Source organism: Melopsittacus undulatus, chromosome 8 (assembly GCF_012275295.1).
Source record: "Melopsittacus undulatus isolate bMelUnd1 chromosome 8, bMelUnd1.mat.Z, whole genome shotgun sequence".
Lineage (NCBI taxonomy): Eukaryota > Metazoa > Chordata > Aves > Psittaciformes > Psittaculidae > Melopsittacus > Melopsittacus undulatus.
Genome location: NC_047534.1, coordinates 50583894 through 50608519, shown reverse-complemented (window position 1 = coordinate 50608519; position 24626 = coordinate 50583894). Strand labels below are relative to the sequence as shown.

General features: G+C 41.2%; 2 protein-coding genes across 7 annotated transcripts in view; both read right to left on the bottom strand.

The window, feature by feature from the left end:
• Nucleotides 1–441: 441 nt before the first annotated feature.
• On the bottom strand, nt 442–14809 carry PPIF (peptidylprolyl isomerase F). 2 transcript variants are annotated; one of them, XM_031052259.2, is made up of 6 exons: nt 14788–14809; nt 6452–6482; nt 5471–5559; nt 3466–3562; nt 2598–2673; nt 442–2135 (listed from the first exon to the last, which is right to left on the bottom strand). In XM_031052259.2, the coding sequence occupies exons 3-6, from the start codon at nt 5477–5479 to the stop codon at nt 2000–2002; spliced, it is 318 nt and encodes a 105-aa protein (XP_030908119.1). In that variant the 5' UTR covers nt 5480–5559; nt 6452–6482; nt 14788–14809; the 3' UTR covers nt 442–1999. The 2 variants fall into 2 exon arrangements, with proteins under 2 accessions (XP_030908119.1, XP_005152758.2); XM_005152701.4 differs by lacking the exon at nt 14788–14809 and adding an exon at nt 8295–8560.
• A 5541-nt stretch (nt 14810–20350) lies between these two features.
• The window catches only part of ZMIZ1 (zinc finger MIZ-type containing 1), a 294102-nt gene continuing 289826 nt past the window's right edge, over nt 20351–24626 (bottom strand). For 4 of the 5 annotated variants that reach the window (XM_031052157.2, XM_005152699.4, XM_031052158.2 and 1 more), the window contains one exon: nt 20351–22769. In XM_031052157.2, the coding sequence (XP_030908017.1) occupies nt 22662–22769 (108 nt within the window). In that variant the 3' untranslated portion in view covers nt 20351–22661. The remainder of the gene's footprint in view (nt 22770–24626) is intronic. The other variant, XM_005152700.3, reaches the window with a different exon arrangement.

Genomic DNA, 24626 nt, shown 5'->3' with positions numbered 1-24626 from the left:
GTATCTTCCACTGCACTTCCTGGCCTACAAATACAGGAAGATGATAAATTCCTGATGTCATCTCTGATCACCCATCAAGGAAGGAACTTTTCCTCAGCTGTCCAGCAAAAAGCTGCAACTACCAACTTTTCAAGAAGGAATTCAGAAATTATAAACCCCACCCAGTAAATTCACATTTTCCTCATTATCTCTGCAATCAGATGAAATAACCCCAGTTTCAAAACCCAAATCGCTATCCATGCACCAGCTAGTTTAGATTCACTAGCAAGAGGCAAAGTGTGGCACCAGTACCGCATTTCTTGCTGAGTTTCTCTCCAAATGACAGCATGGCTTCTGCTACTACTGCATCAGACCCATTAATAAACAGACAGAATAGAGCAGCCCAAGTAAACACAACAGGCTTCAACTCCTCACACTCCTGCTTTCAAGAAAACAAAAGACTTTTTTTGTGGTGGAACTGTATTTAATTATTTTTCATTTGCAAATTAAGAGAACACAAACCCCCCTCATGATCGTATCAAAATGAAACAAGCCAAACCAACCCAAATTCATACTTTTAAAATGCTGCAAAAAAAGGTGAAGCATCTATAGTAGAAAGAATAAAAAGCTTTTCAATTCCCTTTTCTGCAAAATTATACTTTGAATACTACCTTGTACACACTAGAATGCAGCTCTCAGAAGAAAACAAATCCAGTGCAAAATAGTTTTAAACCCACATACTATCAGAATGCAATTGAAGTAAATTCACATTTCAAGAGAGCCATCACATTTTATTTTTCTCTTCAGCATCAAGATTACTGCACAAAACTAGCCTTTTTTTCCCACAAGCATGAATACTTTACAGCCTTAGTGATTCTAAATGCAATGTTGTGAGTTTCCAACATTTGTTACTGCTCAAGCACGCCACATAAAACACAGCAGTTCATACAAATGAAATGTGTTTATCTGATCAGTTGAATTCTTTCCCTCTCGTGCATCAACCTCGATAATGATTTTGCTGCACAGCGAAGCTTTGCGGTTCTGTGGTGACCAATTCTGACTTATGATGATGATGATGATACATGAGAAGAAATCACAACCCCAGTAATACCCCACGTGGGCTGACTTCGCAGGACCAACAGGACAAAAAATGCAATGAAACCTTTCTCACTCAAACGAGCTTACTATACTCTGATTACATTCTCAAAATGCAAAAACAGACTATCTGTTGAGAACTGTGCTGTATTTGTTACAGACGCAGCTCTCAGAGCAGAACCGTACTTCAAGTAAGTTCACAGTTGCATAATAAAAAAGTCCCAAGAGCTTTTGGCTAATTTGTGGTTTTATTGCCCAGGCAGAGCTCTAGTAGTAGGCTAACTCAACCTAACGCAATTTACTTAACCCAAAAGTCACACACTGCTCCACTGGAGCAGGTAAGATAGAATTCAGGTTTAAACAGTGGCCTGAGACTACAAAAAATAAGATTATTAAAACAGAATTAAATTTTTAAAACCTCACAATCACACATTAACTCTATTGCATAGACTCCAATTGAGACACAGAAAGAAAATACCTCACAGCCCTGAGAGCACTAGTTAGTATTTTTTCAAAATGATGAGACAAACAATAGATTTTTGTGAGCACCAATGTGGCATTTCTCTGTCTATCTAAGCCCTGACTACAGAACACTTAGTTGCAACTCCACCAACAATCCTAACACCTGAAACGTCCAAAAGCTCAGGCCAGTATCAACACTCCATTCAGATGACCATGCTACTTCTTTCAAAACACAACAGGATTCTATCAAATCAGTGTGGCAGAGTGACTACCACATCAGCTCAGTTAAAACAAGTTTCCATTATTGTTTTTACTTTTACTCAGTATTATTCACTATAAATATAAAAGTTGGACCAAGTTACATGGAAAATGTGGTTCCACAGGTGCTACTCATGGGATCAGAAATGTTTCTATGATTAATTTTTCACAGCATCGAAGTTTTCATGAATGGTGAGGCACAAGGCTAGGACAGCTGGCCACAGTCAGTAACGACAATCTTTTTGGAGGTTTTTCCACTCTTGGAACCAAAGCTCTCAATTTTTTTCACGACATCCATTCCTTCCTTTACATACCCAAAAACAACATGTTTTCCATCTAGCCTGTAAAACAAACACACAAAGAGAGTTTTACTTAAATTAGCATAAAGACTGAACCAAACCGAGCTCAGTGAAGGAATGTCAGCAGATCATAGCTCTCACGTGCTGATCAAGTCTATGGCAAAGGCACAACTGCTCTACAAGTGAAATACTTTAAGCTCTGGATTTAGAAGCATTATGAGGGACAACTGTTTTGTCACCCCCACAGACCCTCCTCCCTTAAGTAGCACATAACCATTTATTTTCCACTGTAAGACAAGTAATTTCGAAATTAAAAACCTAACAAACAAATCAACCCCAAACAAACACACACAAAAAAAACCCAACCAAAACCCACCAAACCAACCAAGCAGAAAAAAAAACCCTAGATCAAACCACAAACAAACAAACACAACCTTAAGAAAACTAAATGCTGCAGGTCCAGGCATCGATTCATCTGGTTAATAAGCAGGGCCGAGAACCTACCAGTCAGTTTTTGCAGTGCAGATGAAGAACTGAGATCCATTTGTATTGGGTCCTGCATTGGCCATTGAAAGAACACCTAGAACAGCAGCAGCAGAAGCTTATTAGCTTGGCGTACCAAGTACACGGTGGAGAAGACAATTTTCCTCTGCACATTTGGATTAAGATGAACAGACAGAAGATGGGATGGCCCCCACTCACTTGACTTTGACTATTCCCTTCAGCCAAGTCTCCCTTCTTTCCATAGCAAGAATGTTAATAATATACTTAATTGTATACATTCTGAATGTAATTAACATCTGCTAACCTCTGCTGTGGTTCAACAGCAGCAGTTGTTTACTGTGATGAGGAAGTAATAATCCAAAAAGAGAGACTATAGAATTGAATCAGATGTTCTTATGTATGGCTTTTCCTTTACTTTTTCTGAGTTGGAGCTTAAAAAGATATGCCTATGTTAGTTAGTAAATAAGAAACCCCAGATCCCTTTGTTTCAATGTTTACTTTGATGATTCCTGGAGAAGTGAAGTCTATGACTTTATGCTATGACATTAAAAGCAGTAATTTCACCTTTGCAGAACTTGTAAGTAAAAGGCAAAAACCATAAAAATACCTTATCCTGCAGTGCCTTTTACAGCAAGAGCAAGGGTGGCAACGTCACCTGTTACAGGCTGACTTACAGTGTCAATCCTACTTTGTCAGTCTAAGTCTAGACAAATAAGCTCATGCCAGGGACCACATATTGTTAAACTTCCGGATATTTTTCTAACTAGCAAGTGTCCCTCCCATCTTGTTTTTTTTTAATACATCTTCATAAAAAATGTTTCATTATAGGTGATAGTCAGCAGAAGATAGAAAAAGTATGTTTATTTACCAGGTCCTATGTGCTTAAGTATGAAATTTTCATCTGGAAATCTACTGCCATAAATGGATTTTCCACCAGTTCCATTATGATTTGTGAAGTCACCACCCTGAAACAGAATTTGCTATTAATAGCACACAAGCATCACTTTACATCAGAAATTATGCTATTGAAAGTATATTCACTCCAATTTAAAAGAAATAAGATGAGCAAATTGTCTTCAGGTTGAGTATGGTCACATGAGGAATTAAACCCATGTAACCAGATGAAGGTACAATCAAGCTAAAAGTAAATTTCTGCTCCAGATATTGCTGATATTCTCCAACAGACATCCATAAATGCAACAGCCACCTTCCTGTGTTGCCAGCCTTGCTCCCAAATGTGATGTAATAAATGGCAGAAATAATTTTCAGAAGCACCTCAAATGCCTCAAAACAAAGTCATCATTACCATAGGCAAGACATCAGAACTTTCCTCTCTCTCTTCCAACAGGTATTAACACTGGTCAGGATCTCCAATATTACTATTTGCTACTTCTAGGTCTTGTTGTTTGTGTTACAGCTCAGCTACTTTAGACTTTCTTCAGCTACACTCTGCTTGCTGAGATAGATGTGACCAACTGTCTTGGGTTAGACACACAAAACCCAAACAAAAATCCCCAGCAACTCGCAAGAGTGGCTACTAAACATTGCTCCCAGCAACCTGGAATTTCCTCTCCCAGAAGAGACATCACATAAAACTCACACCTAACAAGTATTTCATGTCATGTTCATCCTCCCATTCCCACCTTGAGTAATCTATTATAGGTGGTGCTACAGCTACTCCTACACAGGCCCAGAGGTATGCTCTACAGGCTGCATGCCATGTGGAGGCATCTGAATTGTCAAGTCATAGGTATGATGACCTCAATTAGGCTATACCAACTGCCTGAATCATATTAACACTCTGTTTCAACGTCTGGAAAGGCCTCTATTGTCCCCTCTCACTTTGAAAGATTTGAAACCTATGACTCTATTTCCACTTCAGTAATGACTTCCAAGTAATTCCTAAATATCAATTCATCCTAACACCATATCATGGAGTCAGTCATGGGGTACCCTCATTTTGTGTTTTTTTTTGTGGGGACAAAAAAGGCAGGTAAGAACAGACTTAGAGAACTTCACAAATTAGTAGCAGCATTAAAGTAGGATTTCTGTTTTTCTTATATTTATGTATTTCTGACCCCAGCAGGACTTCTAAACTTTGTCCCTTTGTCAGCATCACAAAATCTTACTTTCCATGCCAAAGGCAAGAAAAGATGTACTTTACAGTACACGTGTCCCCTTTCTCTTCTTAGAAATAGGTCATAAAACTATGACCTCTTGTTCTGACAGCTGTGTTCTTCACTTACAATAAAAAATTCAGGAGGGGCAACCAGCACAGTCATTGGTTAATAAATGAAGCAGTTTACTAAAACCTTCATCTCACATTTTTTTACAGATTTATTGTTTAAATGAAAACAAAATCCATTTCCAGTGTGTCATCCCAAAGATTGACCCCGACCAACCCTTTTGGTTCCCTTCTCTCCTCCACATTAGGGAGATGTTCAGAAAAAAAAGAGTTTTTTTCTAAAAAACACATGTTCTGTTGGGCACAGACTATTCTTGTAGGAATAAAGAAAGGACATGGTGTTTTCTTAGCTCACTCCGAACACTAGGTTGATTGTCATTCTAGCCACAAATGCTTCCCCCCAAGCAAGTGTCATTTTGCCAAGCACGCCCCATGCTGAAGTACACTGCTATACAAAAGCAGAAAGCCTTAAGACAGTCTTCCTAAGACAGTCTACACATAACTTACTTATTTGTACAAAAGATGTGCTAAGCAGCAGCCATGGCAAAAAACAATCAGAGATGTAAGGCACACTGCCTTACATTTGCCTAGAGCAAAGCCACTTAGAACATTACTAATCTAACTGGTTCTAAGAATATATAAATAATATGCAGATTAATTTAATAGCAAAGGAAACAAAAAGCATTACCTGGCACATAAATGAAGGAATCACTCTGTGAAAAGTGGATCCTTTATACCCAAATCCTTTTTCACCAGTACAAAGAGCTCTAAAGTTTTCTGTGAAAACAAAGCATAAAATATTATGTTGCCATATATGATAGGGAATATAATCAAACACACCTAGATTCACTATGTCCAAAGTTTATACACTGCAGAAGTTTTACAATATCTTAAAGGTGGTATTATTAGTTGTTTCCATTCTTTAAAGGCCAACTCTGTTATAAAGCTGAGGAAACAAAACTTGTTTGGCCTCAGTACAAGGCACAAACTCCATCCTTTTCCATCTCATCTCCATTTTATTTTGCTGTTACATCTTAACTCCACACACACACCCTGCTCCCAAACCCACCACTCTGGAGTCAAAGGTGTCCTTTTATGACCTTTATGACTGTGCTTTCTACGGTAATTTGAGGATGATGGGGTTTTGGTTGGTTGGTTGGTTTGCTGTTGGAGTGTTTTTTAAGGATATTAATCCACCAGGAACTGAAAGAAAAGTACAAGCTTTTCAGACCCACTAAATAAGCAGATGAGGAAGGAAGCATGTGATAAAACACAGAAATGTATAACATGAATGCACTAATCAGCTAGTGACAAAACCCTATACACACTTTGAAATCTCCAAAAGACACCATCCCTTTGGTTTACTGTTTCCAATTTGATTTGATTTCAATGCAAACCAATGTGTTTTAAACATATTCACCACTGACAATCCAACATAGGGACTGCACCATCTTGGTGCAAATTACAAAATGAAACTATTTGGAACAACCAGAAATTACAACTCCTTACTAGCACTGTTCTGACAAAGTTCATATCATACTTCTCTACTTAACAAATGGGGACGGGACATGGAAATAGTTTCCAAAAGGTAAAAGAATATTCTTGTTCCTGCAAATCACAAACTAAACCTTAAATATTTAAGTATAAAATTCTGGAGGTGCTGCCTTACCTGCTGTCTTTGGAACCACATCAGCTTTCAGCTGTCAAAGAAAGACAAATTAGCAAGTCAGCTTTGTCATACATACATAGGAAAACTGCTACATGGGAGGCTGATCCAACTGAGTCCTCTTCCCAACATGATAAGCTAGCTGAAATCACAAGCCACCCGAAATCCCAATAACAACTTAAGACATTGATAGCAATTAAAAGTATGCCCTCAATGCAACTTTTAGCTGGTTAACAAAGAGCAACTTGAGCAGTGCCTAATGAACTTCATGGACCACACAACAATGTAGCAATAACAAAGAAGAATCTTTAACAATGGAACCCAGAGATTGAATCATAGCCAGTTTGGATACAACTGGAGAGTCCCCCCAGCACAGGGCCACCCGTAAAAATCTGCAGAAAAGGAAAAAGAAGAGCAGAAACTGTGTATCATATACCATACACATACATGCACCCTTGTTACCAACAAAAAAAAATCTGATTTTGATCAGTATGCATCTTTTCTAAAACCTTCAAAATGTAGAATATTATACAACAGTGGCCATACCATGTCAGGCCAAAGTTTATCTAGTCACACATCCCGACAGTAACCAGCAGCAGCCTCCTAGAAACAGTATGGCTATGGCAAGAATCAATGTTCCTTCCCCAGGATACTCTCCTTGGATGCCTGTAATTTGCAGCTGAATCTAAGCATAACTTTGCCAAATATTCACGGCTTTGATGCTGCAATACATTCTGATTTTCTGTAAACTGGGCAACCAAAGAATCTTTAAACATGGAAATTAAATACTGCAACAAGCAATAGAGTAACATCAATGCTATTTTTTCTAATACAATCCAGCTGTTTCCTCAATCTCATTGACAAGTAAGAAACTTGCACAGCAATACTTTTACCTTGCTACCTCATGAGAACAGGACAGTTGTTAGTATCCAATTAATTTATATGCTAATACTTTCAATGAAAAATAAATTGGGCTCTGGCCTCAAGGGAACCCCTTTCAGAGAGAACCCTTATGAACTATGTTTAAAACACCTATTGACACTGACCCAGAGTGGGTGTTGGAGGCAGAAGGCCACAACCAGTTCCCTCACTAGGGAGCAATTCAGAAGAGCAGCATTCCCTATCTAGTGCGTGGTTCTGGAGCACAGCCCTCATTCCTCCCCATACACAACACATGCATTCAGAGGCACGTGCCCGGCCCTAAGGATATGTGGTACACCACAATTAAAGTCTCGGTGCTTTTGTAAGAGCCGAGCGTGCTGCAGTTTGCATGTTCAGGCCTTCTTTAGATGCCCGATTATTTCAGAGACCGCATGGTTAACGACAGAGCTGGTTGCTATCTGGCTGTGGAGCCGGCTGCCAGTTCAAACAGAGCTATGCAAACCTTTCAGGGTACACACAGCACGCAGGAGCAGCACCTCAGAACACTGAAAACTGAGAATCACACAGTAAATACCCAGGAAAAGGGGAAAAGCAGGACGGAGCTGGTGCGTTGTCCGTGCGGGAACGGCGCTAGCCCCTGTTCACCCAGCGGCACCCGCAGACCCGTCCCGCAGGGGTGACCCGAGTTACCGACACAGGACCGCGGCAAACCGAAGCCAAGCACTCCATACCGCCCTCTTCCACCCGCTGCCCGCCTCCCACTTGGGAGGGAGCCACCTCTGCACCATCTCCGCCCTGGAAGCGGATCCAGCGGGACCGCGACCCTTCATGCCCACACCGGCGGCGGCCATCGCCTTCCTGCGGCCCAGGAACCACCGCCCCTCTGGCCTGCCCTGACCTTGCGCTCACCCCCCCGCATCGGCACCAGGCCACGGCTGAGCTGCCGGCAGCCCCGCTCCCCTACCTCTAACACAACACGTCCCAGCGGCTGGTTGTCAGCGGACACATCCATGTACACCACCGGGTTAGCCGAGCCGGCGGCGGCCCCGGCGCAGCCACGGGCCCCGGCCGCACACATGCAGGCGAGCCCCGACGGCAGCAGCAGGTTCCCCGTTGGGCCGAGCAGGCGGCGGGCAGCGCTGAGCACCAGCATGCCGCGGGTGCGCTGGCGGACACGCACCGGCACACACGGACACGAGGCCGATGCTGCCGCGGCCTTTTATGGGCTCCGCGCCGGCGCCACAGCGCCCGCTGAGGCGAAGGGCGAAATGGCGGCGAGGGCGCTGTGGGGCACAGCGGTTCCCTGAGGCGGAAAGGGGCCCCCCGCTCGTTGCCCACCGGTTTCGGGGCGCTGCTGGGGTACGTTTGTTTGTCCCGCCCGTTTTCCCCGGCCCCGAACGCCAGAGGATCGCGGGGACGGAGAGTTTGTAACGTTTCGTCAGGCCAAGGGACGCCTCTGGGCTTGTAATCGGCGGCAGAGGCAGGGCCGCTGCCATGGCTGGTGATGGGGTGCAGGGGGGTCACGGGCTGGGGCGTTACTCAGCGGCAGCACCCAGGGGGAATCACGGCATTAGCACACGGGGAGGCAGGGGCGTGCGGGCCCGTGACATCTTCTCGTATGCGGACCTTGGAAACCTGCCATAGGGATCACAAAGGTGAGGAGGGGTGGGCCAGGTTGTTTATGAAGGGAACTGAGGTTCACCTTTTATATGAAAATATTCAGTTTTCATTTTAGTTTTCCCAAGTTGGTAACATACTAAAATACTTGGTACATGTCTCATATTCAGATATAATATTTAAATTCTCCCCAGTTACCATCCTGATATAAATCCTGTGTATAACAATTTCCCAAAGTTTTTCAGATTCTTGAGGACACAGAATGTCTTCAGTTTGGGCCTGGTTTGTAAAGTCTGAGCTCTTCCATCAGCAGACCAGTAGCAAGACAGCTCTTCTCATAAGCCAGTATACGTTGTCTCTAAAAGAACTAGCTGGGGTATTTTACAATCTGCATACATTTGATTTCATCCAAATCAAACAGGAACAGAAGTTCAGTTCTCCATGCCAGGCCCATGCAAGTGTGCTACACCTACAGCCCCACTACACCCAGAGCAAAGGACACCCACAACGACTGATGCTTTGCATTTATGGTAAACCTTGCAGTTAAGGGGACACAGCTGGGTCTCTGGTGAAATGAACTCTGCACATACATGACATCCTGTCTGCTTGCTCTTTCAGCTTCCCAGATGGAAATAGGGTTTCTATTTCTATTAAAGCATTTCTAAAAAGGACGCACAGTTTTATACAGATTGTTTTAAGGCAGTAAGTCACCAGAACAAAGTAACACGTACCTATAGTACTGCGGGCTACCCTTGTTAAAAACTATATCCCTTGAATGTGGGAAAATAGCGCCTGAAGTGTCTCTTAAACAAAACAAACAAACAAAACCACATGCACACAAAACCCAAACACCCACAAGCAAAAAACACAAATTGAAAGATCCAAGGGTGATTCTAGTAGTTATGGTCCTGTAATTTCCGCATTCATTGTATTATAAATTAAGTTATTCTAATGAAGGATAGAGCACCACAACCGTGTAATGCAGTAAGACAGAATCACACAAAGAGAGCCCCTACCTCACGAACAGGAAACTTTCAGTCCTGCCTAAGTTCTTTGTTGTCAAGCAGCTAACAGTGACTTCACCAGTGACATTCCCTGAATCACCAGAAAGCTGTCAGTCAAGGCACTGCCCCAGAGTTCAGATTACAATTACAGATGACTGAGAAATCCTAGACGGACACTGTTTCCCAGGCACACACACCAGAGGGACCCACGTTTCGTGCCCATTAAGTGGAAGGACATCAGGGATAAATTAGAAAGGTAAGAGTTTTTGAGAAAGCAATTGAACAGCTGGCAGTATCCTAGGGATGGCTGTAGCATGTACAGTGCTTTGTAACTACAGAACTATATCAGGCTTGGCAGAAGGGTCCATCTTGTCCCAAATCCAGGCTTAAAGGAATGCCTAAGGAAGAGTGAAAACAGGGGAGGTGTGTTATAGGCCAGTAAGCTTTCGACCTCCTCCTGCTTCTGCTGCAGAGAACTTCCTGAGTTGGATGTGACTTTGGTATGTAATACATTTTATTCCTGTGTACTTACCCACTCATTGGGCCTGTCCTAGCTCTCAGCATCAGCAGCTTCCATGGCAGTGAGCTGGAAGGTGTCCTCCACAGGCCTGCTGCCCAGCACATCAAACATTGGTTTGATTTCAGTACTGTTCCCATTAGCTTTGTCTGATGTGCCCCACTTCTTGTACTGGAGCAGACAGGTTGATTGGTACCCATTTTTGTCATACTGTACATGGTTTTAGACCTACATCTTTTCTCCTCTCTGAGAAGACCAAAAACAGCCAATTCAATTATTATTTATAACACAGCTGTTCTATGTCTTTGAGATCATCTTTATTGCCCTTCTACAAGCTCTTTCCACTTTTATGTATTTTTGTAAGATGAGAGGATCTTTGCATGGTATCCAAGATAGGGGTGACCAGTTACTTTATATCTACAGTATCATGCCAGTGTTTTCTATTCCTTTACTAATAATCTAAAGGTGAATTTTGTTGTTGTTGTTGTTTTTAATAGTAATCAAATCAGTACACATTTTCTAGTTACCTTGTGATTGGTACCTTCCCAGCCTCAAGTCCATATTAGGGAAATTATAACTTCACTCAATCCATTTATTTTCTAGTGACCATAAACCCCCTCACACTCTTTTAAATGTTGCTTTACTTGCAGTAGCCACTACAAGCCCAAGCCAGAATTAGCACGTAGGTGTTCAGCTCTGTGCATACCTATAACAACAGACCATTCTGGCCCTGAAAGATTCATTATTTAATAAAAAAGGCAAAAGATGAGCAGAAGAAAATACTCTTATTTCACACCTGGGAAACACCAGCAGAACAGCCTTGAACTTCTTGCTAAGAGTTCAGAGGCATCTTTCACAGAGACAACAATGCACGTCAAACACTTGCAGGCCTTGGTGAGAAGACAAAATGCTCAAAGACCTGCCAAAGGCCAGCCTAGATCACTGCCAAATGAGGCCTAGAGCTAAGCTCAGCAAACTGGCATGATTTTAGAGAGCTTCGAGCTCACCCATTTGAAGATATGTTCATCATTGAAATTCTGCAACATCTGGCTAAGAGACAAGTACATCTGGGTGGAAAACGAGTGCACCCGGTGTCCCCATGCTGTGCGAGATGGACAACAGTGTAGCAGCATACACAAAACTCAAGGTAAATACTTCAGTAGAGTCATCAGGGAGGTGAGACCTGCCCCACAGATTTCATCATTCTCTCTGCCTTCCCCATCTCAAAAGACAACATAGAAGTTACAGACATAAACAAAAAGGACCCTTTTCAGTTTCTAAATAGGTATTTTTAGAAACACACCTATTAAAGGACCATTCTCAAGTCCTAGCAGAGAAATTCCAGCATAAGAAAACCAATAAATGATACAGTATTTCATGCTGATACATTACTTACAACATAAAAGTCTTCATAAACAGAATTCTGAAGCAAGTGAGTGAATATAACCACCATTATGCCAGGATGGAGAGGAAACAACAGCAGCAAAGTGACCCTTCTAAAGAAACAGAAAGAATAAATGCTTGAAACATGACCTAAGTTTGATGATTTTGATTTTAAGGGGCTTGAAATGGTGTTGCCTGCCAGCAGACAGATACTGCACCAGTAAAAACGCAATACACATTCCTAACTGTCCAACTGCATGCCCTCCTTGTTTGTGACACAGGAATGTAGGTTAATTGTATTATTCAGTCTTGGATTGCTGCTGGGTTGATCTTGGCAGCTTGGCAAGATCACATTTTGCAACCTACCAACTGCAAGTATGCAACCACACACAATTCATCTTTGTCATCTTTGGCACATGTCGCTATGAAAGGGCTGTATGCTTAGATCATGCAAATAAAACTCCAAATATAGATAGCAGCAATCTAATATTGAGTGGATTTCACCTTAGCATCACTTGCTACTGTGATACAGGGAATTCCCATGGTGCTGATGGTAAGAACCTCATGCAGCTGGGACCTACTTGTCTCAAGGACTCTGCTAATCTGGACTGTTGGTAGAGGGAAGGATCATACAGGGGCTCAGTTCAATTTTAAGTGAGGAGAGCAGGAATTTCCAGTGGGCATTCCCACCCTCCACCTGCAGAGCCTGGATGTGCTGCACTTCATAAACCCTCAGTGCAATTTTTACTTCAAGGTTTTGGCTGAGCTAGAAGATGAGTTAAGAGCTGGAAAGGATTCCTGTGATCTGTATCTGTGATATGCATTTATTTATGAATGGGGAGTAGTGCAGGGGAGATGGTGAAAGACCTTTCCATTATACTAAGTGATTGCAGTGTGAAATTAAATCATACAAGAGCTCAAAGAGCATAGAGTAGCCACACAGGTACATTTACAGATGAAAAGAAAAAATGCTAATAAATATTTCCCCCGATCAAGGTTTTCTTTTAGGAACTTGTAGTAACCCAGCTCACAACATGAACCTTCTCTCCAGCACGCACTGTACATAAAGGAGGAGTTTCCCCACATGACTTCATCCTAATTACCTACAGATAGTCATACAAGAAAAACCTCAATCCACTCATGCTCTTTACAGCTGTGATTAGCATTTCCATTTCGGAAGTTCTGAGCGACACTGCTCGCTCGGAATTCATTACTCAATCTCCCTGCATAATGTATGGAAACTCACTGCTGAGACGTCAGATTACATGGGGCCTTTATCCAGTGCCCAGAGGACCCTGCAGCTGCCTGCAGCTTCCCACAAGACTGCCCATACACCACTACAGCTGGTCCAAGAACGTTTATGGAGGGATCAGAGCAGTACTAAGACACAGCCATAATTATGTGAGCCCTTCTATCTTCTGAAACACACAAATTTTAATTAGAACTTGAAATGTATAGGGTCAGTTCAGTTTATTTACCTGTGCAGTACCACCTCTGGTCTGAGGAACGAGTTACTGTGTAAAATAGTTGTAAAAAATAAAAGAATAAAATAGAAATACCTTTACAATTGACTAGTCATGCTAATGATGATGAGTAAGTCTAGTCTGGAGCTTGGGATGATCATACTGAAAATGGAATTGCCCAGGAATTACTCATCAGTGGGGACTCATAGCAGCTTCTTCCTAGAGAATGCAAGTCAGCACCACCTTATCCCCACCTCCATCCTGAGAGGCTGTTGTAGCATGCACTTTCATGGAAACCTATATCTGTTCTGTCATCACTACCAGCTCCTGCCATGCCTCATCATTTCTTTCTCTGTCTGACTCCATTGACTAGTCAGGTCTTGTTTCGTGATGTAATGCAGAACTGGTAAAAACATAACCGATAACAAAACCAGAGGAGCATGGACACTTCTATAATCACTATAATCAAGAACACCAGAACTCCAGGTGAAAGGGAGGGGAGAACATCACACACTTAGCATTCTAAGACTGACAGGGTGGTAATACCACATTCTAGGTTGAGGTGATTTTTAGAAGTCAGTTGTCTTTGCAACTGAAGTGGGAAATGTTCACACTGTTCACAGAGGCACAAGACCATGTGTGACCCATGGTCCCATGCAGCACATCACCAGCAGCCCCCCAGGTTCCCAGCCATACAGTTTTCATTCTCCATCCTTGCCAGAGTACTTAGAGTGCTTTAAAATTATTTTGTCATGGGTGTTTGCTGTAATTTGGTCCCTTTTCTGATATTTTCCCCTCCCCAGTATTTAGGACACATGATTATTTCCTTATATTCTCATGTCCTTGTGGCCTTTCTTCTCTACACAGTTTCTCAGGAGCTCTGCATTAATGGGCTGCCAGGTAAAGTCTTGGGTTTTCCTTGTATTTCTCTGGTGTGTAAATCTGAACAGTGACTCTTCGAGGTAACAGTTGCCTTGTACAAGATGAATTATCCTGTCTGCACTAAACTAGTTCCAACAATAACTGTAGTTTTGAGACATGTTTTTTAGTTGTACAACTTCACAATTGGAGTTTAAAGCTAAAAATGGTCAAGTAGTATCAGTCTGAACAAGAATCACCTGGAAATTAAAAGCTTCACAGACGTAAAAAGACTAAAAACACCTCCCCCAGTTTTTCTAATGTGTAATTCTGCTGGAGCCAATCTCACAATGCAGAATCTCTCCAACTCTTCTGCTTTTTTGCCATTTCACTACAGAAAAGACTGCTTACAATGAGCATGTAACAGCACCACTGCATTACCTAGCATGGAATGTTATGACATACTTATATATCATAATTGCACGTGACAATCACCTGAATACACAATGTTCCACCAAGCAAGCTAACAAGTTGTCACATGCAAATTAACATGTGTCACATTTACAACTAAAGAACATCATTTTTGGATGATGAAATGTTCGGTGAAATACTTACAAGTCCAGGGTACAGATGCTGATCAGCATCCCTCGGAGGTGACAGTCCAGGTTTCCTTAACTTCTGCTTGTCTGTGCCACTCCTGCATATTTTGCCACCAGTTTGATGGTGGCAATATGAAAGTAATGCTTCCTCCCAGGCGGACCATCATTCACAACATAGCAATGATAACTGCCAGCCAAACAGGATTGCTTGTGAAGCCATGTACTTTGTGTAACTTCATGAACTGGGTGTTTTTACCAGTCAGCAACTAGAACAGCCAATCAGATGGGTATGCGGGTAAGTCCTAAATTCACTGATTTTACATGTCTTAAAAATGTACAAAATGTACCTTCTGAGAAATACAGAAGCAACGAACAAGGAGAAAATGAGCCCTGATTATAAGTGTGAAACATAAGAGTAGCTGGTGAAAATCTGAATAATTTAAACATGCATTGAAAGCCCAATGACACTTAAACTGCAGCTTTTCATTAGTGTGGGGTATTTCAGGAGTTTTTACCAACCAAACAAAAAAATACAACCCTGACAACAGTCTGATTATTTTAACAACACTTTGCTTTTTCTAGTGTTTGACTAGTTACAACTGATTAAAATGAACAAGCGTCTCCATGTTCATAACCATCGATGTGCTGATACTGAACACGGTGACGTGCGAAACTGATGTTCCAGAATGGTTCAACAAAGTAAATTTAAATCATTAAACAACTATGGGCAAACAGGAAAGTCTCAATTGCAAGATTGAGTTAAAAATGTAACTGGTCAACACTCCGACCTCGGGGAGAAACAGTAACCCCAAAACACTTGCAATGTCTAACAAAGCCAAAAACTGCAGAGAAATCAATGTATTTAAGAGTGGCAGACACTCGTGTTTCTAGAGAAGCTCTCTTGTGTTTAACTGGACCTCTCAACAGGAGTGAGTTCAGGAATGGGGAAGACACTGGACAATGCAAGTAGACATAAATAGGGTAAAGAGCTTTTATCTTGTCTAGTCCGCACATTTAGAAGGAAGGTTTTTTACAGAAGGACAGACTTCAGTAGCATAAAACCAATTACTATGATCTAGGCAAGGAGTTTCTGGAAATGCAGATGAAGTGTGCAGAGTGTAGCAAACAAACCAGTAGGTCCACCTCTACCATGGTGTATGCTAATGCCTGTAGGAGTCATGATGTAACTGCTGTCTGCTTGCTTTATAAATGAAATTGCATAACTGGTTAGGTTCCTTGTGGTCCATTTTTACATTGGAAAGTTATATTGACTGATGGAGACATGATACCTCAGCAAAAGATTCTGGAGGTCTACCCAAGAAAAATTCCATGTTCCTTTTGGAGAGAGCAAATGTGAATAGTGCATTGACATGATGACAGACATGAGGAGTAACCTGCATAGAGTCAGTAGGATTTCAGTGACACAGAAAGTAGAGAACTGTAATAAGGTGACATGCTGCTAATAATTCAAAATGTAATAAAGGTAATCGTTCACATCTGGAAGTTCACAACACAGGAAGATTTGTACAGATCTGGGACTTAAGCAGATACAAAGGAAATAGGTTCGTGCTAAATACACATAGAAATGAAAGAGTAGGTATACAAATGTGAAGATTTATTAAGTAAAGGAAAACAGAAGGGTAACAAATGAGAGCATTATATATGGCATATCAGATGAGAGTTGTACAACTGTTTTATATGCTGTCTAGCTGCTTTAAAGGAAGGCAAGCTGCTCTAGCACAGAAGTCTCATTCCAATTGTTCAAGCAGAAGAGAAATGGAGAGTCCTCCCGTATTTCTAATTGTTTTCAGTCTCCTGCTCCTGTAAAAAGCACGATGAAGGGCATGAGCACACAACCATAATAGTGAGATTCAGAGATCCATATTGATTAGGTAAAAATGCAGGGAAATAAGAGTGTTCTGAAGCTGTTCAACAAGTGATAAGCACGGAACTCAGACATTCATGCAGGTGGCTGCCTGGAAGCACAGGCAGAGCTCACAATGCACTAAACGCACTGCCAGAACGCAGGATGCAAGACATTGCATCAGCTGGATGCACACATTATACCTACCCTGGGATCCTTGGGTTTCATCCGTGAGAAACCACTCTCAGAATTGTCACGGCTGCCTCAAAGTAAGCTTGAAAATGTACAATGCTTATGGACACCACTCAAGCTTTCCATACTTTTCTCCATCTGTACAGTGCGGAAGCGGGTTAGCTGACGTCTCACTGACACCTGTGAGCTTCCAGGAAAGCAGAACACCAAACCCAACATACTCGTTAATTATTGGCTGGAAGGGGTATTTTTTCTGCTTCAGTGCTGTGTGCACTGTAACTCAGTTTTATTATGTTACCCTAAAAGCCCATTGTAACGGGCAGTGCTAGCAAGGAAGGCGGAAGTTGGGAGTCAGAAAATCAATCTCTAGTCTAGGTTTTTATATACCTGCACATATACACTTGTATGTAACTCAGTCAACAGTGAGGACTTGCATCATTATGAGCTGTGGAGTAATTGCTATTTCTGAATTGGATATTTAATACTCATATGTGAAATGCTTAAGTTGTTCTGATGTATTTGAATTAATTTCAAAGGTGGATTTAGACTAAACCGTTCCACAAATGCCATATACATATACAAATACAGTGATACTGTCTATATTACACTCTATTAAAACGTTCCCAGATGCAAAGGGGCTCAGATGCATCTATAGCCATGTCTAAGCACAGGTGTAGAACTTGGTTGAGCTAAGACAGGGCCTGTATGTGCCACAGCTGTTGTTGATATGACCCTGTGTGTATTCCTTGTTCCACAATTCGGTCTGCTTACAACAGGCAGATAAATTGAGCAGACTTTGTAACTCAAAGGCTGCATTTTGAAACCAAGTCCCTCAACTTGGGGATGCACTAAAAAAAATCATCTAATTTTAGCCATCTTCCAAGGTCACTGATTTCACTTCACTGACAGGCTCCAAGTGAAGAAAGAAATTCATGAGAACTTAAAGCCAACTATGGACTTGTTGGCTGTTTACTCCCCTCACACATGCCAAGACTGGAGACAAACCCTCCTTTCTTGTTACTCGTATCACAAACAGACTTCCATTTCAAAGTAATTCTTATTTGTTCAGGTGATACACAGTGCGCTGTGCACTGGGCTGTGAGTCCCCAATACCCTCCTCAGCAGGGGCTGTTTTCTACGTGGTTGCATGCCTGGCAGTACATTTCAGTTCATACTCTGTCATTCTGTGTCTCTTCCAGGGTGGTTCACACCTTCCCTTTCCATAGCAAGTCCTGATCCCTGAAAAGGTGCATCCTGCGCAGCTGACGTCCAGGTTAAGACGCACCAGGGAGGGCGAAGGGCAGGTTGGTGCTTTCAAACAGAAACTCAGAATTTACAAAGCAGCTGCCAATTGGCCAGACCTTAATTTTGCAAATTTATTTAGGAAAAGAAATTAACATGAGCAAATGAGAATACTTCAGTGTTACAACAGAGTATATAAATGTCTAGCAATAGTCAAATAATTTGATCTTTAAATACAAAATAACCACATGAACACCTAATATACAGGTTTCATCTGAATACATATTTATTAGATAAATATTAGGTTGTCACATCATCTAACTACATACAGTTTTGCAAGACTAAAAATCACAATTATTTTTTCTGACCAGTTTAAAGTATGAAATGATTGCATTGTACTGTACATACAATGTACAAACAAAGACAATGGCCATTTTTGCATGTTGCTTCAGATTGTACTTTTTTTTCTTTTTTCTTTTTTTTTTAATTCCCCTCCGATCGCGTTATCAAAAATTGTACAAAGTATGAATTTGGTTACAATTTTTTTTTTCCTGAATCCCCGTATTTTTCTTCATTATTTCTGTAGCACCCTAAAAATACACAGGTGATAGACTAGTACACGTAAGCTAAATATTACATGTAGATAAAACAAAACAAAACGAAGGATCAGAGTATATTACAGAAGTGAAAGTGAAACAAATGCTGAGACTCCACAAACGCTAACAAACAGGATTCATTTTCCACATAAGATGGAGCTTCAAGCTTCTTTTTTCCTGCGAAATAAAAACAATGCACATTCCAAGGAAAATGAATGCATTTCTGTTAACATGTCTCTATTTGTCATTTACATATGTACAGCTGTCCCTTGAGTCTCCGCTGCAGACATTGGCGTGTATCTGTCAGTCCTATAGTAATGTCTTGGCAGCAGAACTGTAGATCTCTGTGGGTTCTTTCCCAGATGAACTTCCATAGGGAAACAATTTAAGAGTAAACAAACAAAAAAGAAAGAATAAAAATACTACTGGAATTTCATATAATAATTAAGCTTTAAAAGAAATGACTGTGATTACCCTATTTGCTAGGCTTTTTTTCTCTAAACTTCAATATGGCAGTGAACAGATAAAAAAATAACTAAATTTCCATTTAGAAGCCTTTTCATACTGACTCCACTATACAGTACCTGATTTTAGCTGACAGGTAAGTTTTAAAACTGTCTCAAATGTCCAACATTTGGGTGATGGGTAAAAATCGTATTTTCTCTCAAGTTCTGCTTAGAAACTGAATGTTTCTGTAAGCTTAAAAATGTCAACTGTCTGCTTTAATTGTCTGTTACTGTACAAAGCAGATGCAAACACTGCTCCAAACATACTGCTAATATCTATGGGTGGGTTTTTTCCCTTTATGCTTTCCAACAGGTACTTTTAAGTGATACATTTTAAATGCTACCAGTTAGCAAAAGGTCAGTCCTTAACATATGTGGTTTAAAATGCTAATGTTGTGTTTAAGAGAAAACAAAAATCATTTCAGGTGACTAACTCAGCTGCTCAGGAATTAATGGAGGGTGGAACATCAAACAGAATCAATTAATAAAATCTGAGCAACCAGTTCCAACTAATAATGAGAAATCTTTATTCCCAAACCTATGGCTTAAGAAACTCCCCCTTTCCCACCCACCCCCCAACAAACCCCCCAAATGCTAAGGGCAAAAAGTCAGTTTATCATTAGCCACCCCTGCAGATGACTTCAATACCTACATAAACAATGCAGCAAAAATACAGGGGGAAACTACTACAGTAAAATGGCTACAAAACACATCTGTAACTGAAGAACGGCCTTTCCTAGGAACTGCGCGAGAGCAGCACCACACCACAACCATATTATCATGTATTATACCAAGGTATCTTTAATACTCTGCAGAGATCCTCTACAGGTTGTCAAGCCTACATAAGAAAAAAGACACTTCTAAGCAGTATAAAATATACTATACTGTTTCCCTCCCCCACCCACCAACATCCCAAAGTGTTACTGTGCCCTGGTTCCAGAGACCGGAGCGATATAAACACAGTACCTCACATACTTGCTGCTTGCCTTAGTGCATCTTTACCTGTTCAGACAGCTGGTCCTAGGTGTTCTGCTCACTTGGGCAAATGAACAACGCCTCTGCCATTACCAGCCCTCAATCACCCACAGTCAGTGAACATCAGTCAGTTACTTGTTTGGGGTTTTTTTGCCCTAGGCAACCACTTATTATTATGTTTCCATGACAGAGCTGGGCCCCGATGTACCAATTCATTCAACACATAAATGGATACAAAATTTGGGCTAATTTATCAAGAGAAAACAGGAGGGGAAAAAAAGAAAAAAACCCAACTCCCTTATTCTGTTAAAGAACCCTCAATTTTCTTGTTTAAAAAAGGACCCATATTTTTCTTCAGACAAGGTATTTAAAAACACCAGCAAAAGTATAACCAGATCATGAAAATGCTGAATATTATCAAAGACGATACTAAAATATTCACAGATATTTACAATAGCAATTCTTAAAATAATTGATTTTGCATAATGAACAGCGCCTTTCTTAAAAAAACTTGAAACAGGAAAAATATAAGTGTGGGACCATCTCTACATAAAATGTTTGACAGATTCAATACTCCTACTGGAAAACAAAAGAACTAAACCGCCATTTCCTTTAATATCTACAGCAAGGTGCTGCTGACTAGCATATATATATCATGACACATGTACAGCAGTAGTGGGAAACGTTAACAAAGAGAGCAAAACAGAACAAAAACCGCAAAGAATTTACAAATCTGACTTTGGTGAAGAAAGCAAATCCAGAGTCATAAGCACAGAGCATGCCATTTACAGCACTGCAAACTAAACACGGAGGGCTAGGCAGCTAGCTAGTCAAACCAACAGGAACTAACAGGATTTTCCCTGGCACTTCTGTTCAAAACGTATTGTGGTGAGCAAACACAGGGTGTTTGATTGGACTTGGGATGAGGAAAAGGAGCAGGGTCAAATTTGCTTTAGTAACTAAAAGAAACAAAACCAATAACTATACAGTGGGCAAAAGCTGAAATGTTGCACCACAAGGGCAAAGTTGGCACACATGCACTTCTTACACAGCTACTGTACATCATTTATAAGAGAGAAAGAGAGAGAGAGAGACGAAGAGCACAGAAATGGGCACAGAAGCAACAGGAAGCTCATGCAGGAGCAGCAACCACACGAGAAGCACAGATCACAGGGGCAAGGCAGTGATTGTGGCAGCAGGGTCTCTCGAGGGCAGTAGCAATCTACCAACAGTTACTGATTCTCCCCATGCCCGGTCCTTCAGGAGAAAGAGCTCATCCTGGCAGCCAAAGTTTGAACAAAAGAAACTGAAGGAGGAGAAAAGAAAAGGGCTGAAATATCTGTAACAGTCACAAAACAGGAACGCAAAGCAAAACGAAAATGAAGCTGTAAGATGTCTGTCCAATGTCAATGCCCCTTTTCAAGCCAATTATTAAAAGCAATTACGCAGATAGGGATGTTACTCTCCCTCTGTCCTGCAAATCAACCTGGCTGCCTTCAACCCAGCTTGTCTTACTATATGTTTTGTGCAGCACAGTGACACAAACGCTTGGGGTGCCGAAGGCTGTAGGTAATAATCAGGAACAGTTTGGTTTGCATCCCCCCTCCCTCTCTTTTCCGTTCCGTATGGCATATACAGCAGAAAGATCTATTACAGAACCACAAGAGCTGGATGTTAACTCAGCCACAAAGGGTACTGGTTTCAAACCAAAACTACAACAAAACCTCTAAACATTGCCAACATCTTTAGATTTTCCCAATCTGTGTGTTTGGGCAGAGGAATCCTCTTCACAGAGGTGGTTATGATTCCTGTGCTTGCAGAAATACCAACACCCGCGGCTGCAGCCTGAAGACTCTCAGGATTCTGTTACTGAAATCACATTAGCTACACTGCTGGCTCCCTCTGATGGGCCCGTGTGTCTTCCCTAGCTCTGCCACTCAGCTGTAGGTTTGTGCTTTTTTGAGCTTTGTATGTATTTTTGTTTTCCTTTCTGTGTGAGGCCAGGACAATCACCCCAATGCAACCCTGTGGCTGGAGGGGGGCAGAGGGGAGGTGGGGTGGAAGGAGGAGATACAGTTTCAAATAAATGGAAGAACATGCGTTGGAAGGACACTGAGATGGGTCAGTTCCATTTTGTTGCCTTTTCTTCCCTTGCCAAGATTCGGTTTTGCCAAGATACTTCACACTATGTTTATCACAGAACTCTCTCTCTAGAGGATGAACAACAAATGGGGTTTCCAACAGCTGCACAACTGTCTATGCTTCTTTGTCACGTGTAGCACGGCAGACTCAGAGATTACTGCATTTATTTATATTGTGTGTGTTTTTCTCCCCTCACTTTCGCAGTCTTTGAAGCTGACAAAAGCAGTTCCGAGATGAAGAAAGCAGGGAGTGCACCACTGGACCGAGTTGTGAGTTTTTTTTCTTCTCTTGTGGAAAAGGAGTGTAAAGATTTCTCGCTGTGCAGCCACACACGTGTGAACAAGTGAAAGGGATGGGAGAATACAACAAGCTTTCAGTTGTTCTCAAAGAGAGACAGAAGGTCATCATTGCTATTGCTTGGCAAATCAGGAGGATCCAGGTACGAAAGCAGCTCATCTGGATTTGTGAGTTCTGGAAGCAGCTATAAAATACAAAGATAAAAGGAAAATTACAGGTAACAGAAGTACCATTGAGAAAAGAAAGGGATTAAACACCACACATTCCTGGAAACTGGCTTTCACATGTATATATCCATATAAATCAGAAGGCATCAATACAAACCTAACACCCTAAGATGATGCAATATCCACTTGTTTACGAAGGCCTGTAATGCTCAGTTTTCACCTGTGAATTACATTACCATCTAAGTTAGGGTTTCTCAGTCAACCTCCCTTATCACAAAGTTCACCAGTAAACAAAGTATATTTCTTGGCTAGTGATGCTGACAAAAACTTCTCGTTAAATGCTCGCTGTGTATGTTAGCTTCATATAAAACACCAAGGAAAAACTTTAACCACGTGGTTTGAGTAATACATATTTAAGCTTCAGGGCAGCTCAGCAAAGACTGGTCTATGTGACTTGCACATGGCAGTGTGATGATAATCCTAAATCTGCATCCCTACAGGAAGAAGCAGCCTTGTCCTTTCCTCACCCCTGTGCATGGATGTAAACTCAGGGGCAAGTGACTCACCCAGGGCTAAAACTACCCAGAAAAGGAGAATGAGGAGGGGGAAAAATAAAAGAGGAAAAAAACCCAACCCAACTGCAAAGGACTATGGGGAGAGAAGTGGCAAGGCAGGTGGGAGAGTCCTTTTCCTTCTGTGGCAGTGAGTTTACAATGGTTGGAAGTACTACAGTGTTACCTGCGATTCCAGACATTTTAAAGGGTCAGGGGCATAACATCCCATCCAACAGAAGCTGCACTGATCTTCTAAAGTATCAAAAGGAACAGCTGTGGAAGTTTATTTATATTTTTATTACTACTGTGTTTTAAATTGGAAATCTTGTTTTTCCAACCATCAGTCACTCAGATTCTTTTTGATCTGATGGGTAACAAGGACATCATAACTCCTGAGTTGCGTACCAGGCAGTGTTTTCTGCTTTATTCTGCATCTTGCTATATCCTAGTCAAAAAATAAGTGTTATTTATAAAAAACCACCAGGGACAAGTTTGTAACAAACTCCTTTTATATCTGTAATAAACTTGCCTTTATATCCAGTGTTGTGTTAAAGCAAAGACAGAAAAATATGGACTGCTTTAACAAACTAAATAGCAGGTATGAGAAATTCATTTTAAGTTGTTCTGTTGTCAAATACTATAAAACGAAAAGCTTGGCTGCATTACATTTAACATGCAAATATTATATTTATATGCTTCTGTTACTCGTGTGCAAATGCAGGTGCATCTTCTAATGTTATATGGATACATGTATCTTTCAGTAAGCTAACCATGAAATGCAGAAGGAAGTTTATTATTTCCTAAGCATTTTGAAAAAACACCACAATGTCGAGTTTACACAAACAGAATCTCCCAAAGGAATGCTTCTCCTAAAACACTGCCTCCTCTTAGTCACGGCAAAAATACTGTTGTCATAGTTCTAGACTAAAGATATAAGGCTTAAATGTGTTTCACCTGCTATCATGATTTAAGAATACCTATTACAGAAACCCAAAAGAAAACTGCGTTCTACCAAATGTGTATGAAGTAAAAAATGGTTGAATTTGTCCTATGATTTTACAATTAAATTCTTAAAAATGTAACCTAATGTCCCTGAGACACATTCTTGTACACATGGGATTTAATTTTTTTCAGAAAGGTGGAAGTTTTAAACAACATGCTCAGTGTCTCTGAAGAGCAAGTACTCCAAGCTCTGAGGATGACCTTGGCTCCCTTGCTGGGAGCTGAGGGTGCTGCAATGGAGCAGAGGTAAGAGACAGAGGAGAGCCAGGGAGGGGATAGAGGCAGAAGAACATACTAGACTTAGTGTCAGAATCTGGA

What these genes read in the sequence shown, in the direction of transcription:
- PPIF (XM_005152701.4), bottom strand. Translation starts at nt 8,483, where the DNA reads ATGCTGGTGCTCAGCGCTGCCCGCCGCCTGCTCGGCCCAACGGGGAAC. An exon ending in TGGGACGTGTTGTGTTAGAG is followed by an intron (nt 6,483 to 8,294) that starts GTAGGGGAGCGG and finishes TTTCTTTGACAG; the next exon opens with CTGAAAGCTGATGTGGTTCC. An exon ending in TTCCTTCATTTATGTGCCAG is followed by an intron (nt 3,563 to 5,470) that starts GTAATGCTTTTT and finishes ATTCTGTTTCAG; the next exon opens with GGTGGTGACTTCACAAATCA.